General features: G+C 36.4%; 1 protein-coding gene across 1 annotated transcript; it reads left to right on the top strand.

Annotated features, from left to right (window-relative positions):
- The first annotated feature begins 239 nt into the window (after positions 1-239).
- On the top strand, positions 240-2,372 carry LOC114181775 (protein PNS1-like). Its single transcript, XM_028068324.1, is given in 4 exon segments — positions 240-489; positions 670-1,678; positions 1,681-1,784; positions 1,998-2,372. Coding segments are annotated over 4 exon segments (1,341 nt in total). The 5' UTR covers positions 240-396; the 3' UTR covers positions 2,133-2,372.
- Positions 2,373-3,664: the final 1,292 nt, after the last annotated feature.

A 3,664-nucleotide genomic window follows, 5' to 3' on the forward strand; every position in this document is an offset into this window, starting at 1 on the left:
TTTTATTGAAATTTCATAATACCGTGTTTAAGAGATTAAAATATAAGATAAAAAGAAACTGAAGTTATCAATTAGAAATGAAACAAATAGAATGCGAGAGAAAGTAAAAAAAAAAAAAAAAACAATTCAAACTAAAAAAGATCAAAATGAAAGGTAATGATTGAAAAAGTAACTCTTGTTCCAAAGAAACACTAATAAATAAACTATCTGGTTAGTTGTTTCTTGTAGTGTGATATCGATTGAAGCAAGAGTATTGCAATAGTTTTTTGTTGAGAGTTGCATCTGTTACGTTTCTGAAGAAATTTTCATGATTGGGACCAAGAAACTGAAGGAAAATACGTACCAATAAAACCTGCATGAACTGCGAAGTGCATTTAATAAAAACACAGAAACACCATGACAATTTTGAACCTTGACGTGATCACTGTCACAGATGAAGAGAAAATTCAAGCTCATCAGGACTGGCTTTCATCCACAAACACCATCAAGGTTTAGTTTTTCTCTTTCCCATATTCAAGTCTGTTTCTAGATTTCCTCTGTTTCGATCTTTTGTTCTCTCTGCAAGCCACCCTTTTGGCAAATTTTTCTCCTCCATCAAGGTTATTTTCTTCCCAGAAACATTTCTTGTGTTTTCTTGAATGATTATCAACTTTGTATTTTTTTCAACAGTTTACAGACACAACGCCGGCAAGGAAGATCTTCAAGATTCTTTTTTACTTTCACTTGTTCCTAATTGCAATCTTGGTTACTTCTCTCACCATCTATGGACTAGTCTATGCCTCTCACAGCAACTATTTCCACCCAAAGGAGTGGTACCCTCCACTCTTTATATCAACATTATGTGGTGGAGCTGTTGGTTTCACATGGCAATGGATCACTGCTAGGAATCCTGCAAAGGCTATTAGAGAAGCATTTTGGCTGAGTCCCCTTCTTACATGTGCAATGGGGATTCTGTTTGTGTACATTGGATATGCGCCAAGTCTTGCAGCTGGCGTAGTTTCTTTGGTTTCTGCATTAATTCAGTCTCTTTATGGTATTTGGGTTCGTCATAGATTTGAATACGCCAGCAGAATCTTGTCAGTTTCAATAGCTGATCCTCCTACCCAAAGCATGAGGCTGGCATTTTCATCAATCCTCATTGGTATTCTTTATTGCAGTTTTATGGTGTGTGGAATTGGTGGAGCTAGAGCAATTGAAAGAACCAAACTATCTGTCTTTTTCATCTTGGTGATTCTGCTGAGCCTGGGATGGACCTTGCAGTTTCTCAAGAACGTGTTACAAGTCACCATTTCTAGGGTCAAGTATATGCACTTAGCTGGTGGAGTAATCATGGACACGAAAGTGGCATTGAATGACACTGTCAAGTACCTCACTGGAAGTGTTTCCATTGGCTCCATCCTTGTGCCCTTTATTACACTCTTTAGGGGTTTTGCAAGGTCAACAAGTCTGATTGGAGGAGACACTGGTGAATTCATGTTTTCCTGTGTTAGTTGCTATATGGGGATTGCGTCTCTTCTTGTGACCTGTGGGAATAGATGGGGTCTGGTGCATGTTGGAGTCTATAACAAGGGGTTTGTGCAGGCATCTTCTGACACTTGGGACATTTTCAATAGGGTTGGTTTGGAAGAACTGATAAACTTGGATCTCACTGGCTCCTTTTGTTTCCTCAGTGGAGTGGCGGGGGAGCAATTTGTAGTCTAGTGAGTGGAACTTGGAGCATAGTAATACACAAGAATTATGCTACAGAAATATCCATTTATGCTTTCTTGATTGGTTACCTCATGGTAAGATCCAAGAACTTTCTGTTTTTGACAAGTGTAATACTCTCTTCTTTCTCAATCACTTTTACACGTTCAGATTGATGCTAACCATTTAAGACTTGCTTTTTCAAGTAATTGAAATCATTTACTAAATGTTCGTTAACCAGATTTCTTAAAATATTGATGAATATGATCATAATCTTGCATCTTATCTTTGCCATGGCCTCTCTTCTGCAGTGTCGGTTAGCAATGTCATGGCCACAAGCATGTGTCTCTGCTTACTATGTTGCCTACGCAGAGAATCCACAGAGCACTCAATTTGACTCCACCATCCCTGTACGCTTGGAGCAGCTTTATAGATCGCGTGCGTAGATAGATAACATTGAGCTTATAATTTTTAGATTTGATGAAATGCTGAACGAACAGTAAATACAGCAGCAGGGTATATCAGTATATTAATCCTAGATGAACTTGTTGACCCCAAATTACAACACTAGAAACAATTTTCACAATGTGCATAAAGGTTTAATTTTGGTGTAGTCTTCAATGACGATAACATTAGTAGTGCAAGTTTCCTATATGGCATTTCTTTCATTCACATAAGTTCATACAACTCCTTCCTAAATGAAATAAATAATGACCTCTTTTCCAAGTAAGCATATAAGTAATAATCATGTGCATTACCAAAGATAAACGGAGTCAACATAATCAAGAATTGGTAGATAATCTTAAATTAAATAATAGGGTGATTTTTATATTTGTAGTATAATAGAGTAGTTTATTTTAGTGGTAGTTGTAGAGGTTTTTGTTAAAAGATTCGGTTAATAACGTGAGTGGTATCGTTCCGATATATACGAAAAATTATTTGGTGCATTATGCACGACTAATTATTAGGAAGATTATTATGTACACGTATATTTTAAATAGCCTATATCAATTCAATAAAAGTATAACAATGAAATATATTGTAGGGTTTAATTACTCGAATGGTACTCACTTTAGTAGGGGAGTGTCAATTTAGTACCCGTCCTTAAACAAGTGTTATTGCATCTCAACTTTTTGAAAAGTGTCTCAATTACGTCCCTTTTAGAAAAAAAATCATTAACGTCGTTAACGGCGCGCCACATGTCAACCTCTAGTTTTTTTGATATTTTTCAAAAAATCTTATTGGATGTTCTATTTGAAAATAATTTTTATTAGTGGCATCCTAGATGGGATGTTACACACTTAATAGGTCCTTCTTTGGGGTGTACTTGTCCTCCTTCAAGTTCCTGTCCTTCTTTAAACGGATAGGGGTAATACCTACAAGAGGTACTAAGAAACCTAAGTTAACAAGGTGCTTTAGCAGATAGTCAAATTCAAGATTCTATGATTAATGAGAAAAACGTACCTCATTACCTCAATCCACTTGTATTTATAATAATTTTAAGGATCATTACCTGACACATTACGTATAACTTACCAAGATATGGGCCTGGAATAGGGGCTCACTTACCTCTATGGGCCTAGTTTTTAAGGCCCACTTACCTGTAGATGGATATCGATTTTAGCTAAGGTAACTTCACCATCTGGTACCGAGTTTCTACGTCTTGTAAGGTTCTGTTTACAAAAATATAGGTCGTTGGTCACCACTTACTTCTTAGACGAGAGTTGTGTTGATGGCATTATCAGTTGTAGCAATGTAGACAAGTATTAGTTGAGTTGTATCCAACTTTCATAGTATGGGTGATGACATGAGGATTTGATTGAACTGGTCAAACCTATTTTAACATTCGTCATCATAGGTAAAAACGATTGATTTCTTTAGTAGCTTGTTCATTGGTCGTGTTTTGTTGGCCAGTCATGGTAGGAATTTCATATAGTCGTCAACCGTCTAATGAGTCGTTGTATTTCTTTTACATTCT

The sequence above is a fragment of the Vigna unguiculata genome, chromosome 4 (genome assembly GCF_004118075.2).
Source record: "Vigna unguiculata cultivar IT97K-499-35 chromosome 4, ASM411807v1, whole genome shotgun sequence".
In the NCBI taxonomy this organism is placed as follows: Eukaryota; Viridiplantae; Streptophyta; class Magnoliopsida; order Fabales; family Fabaceae; genus Vigna; species Vigna unguiculata.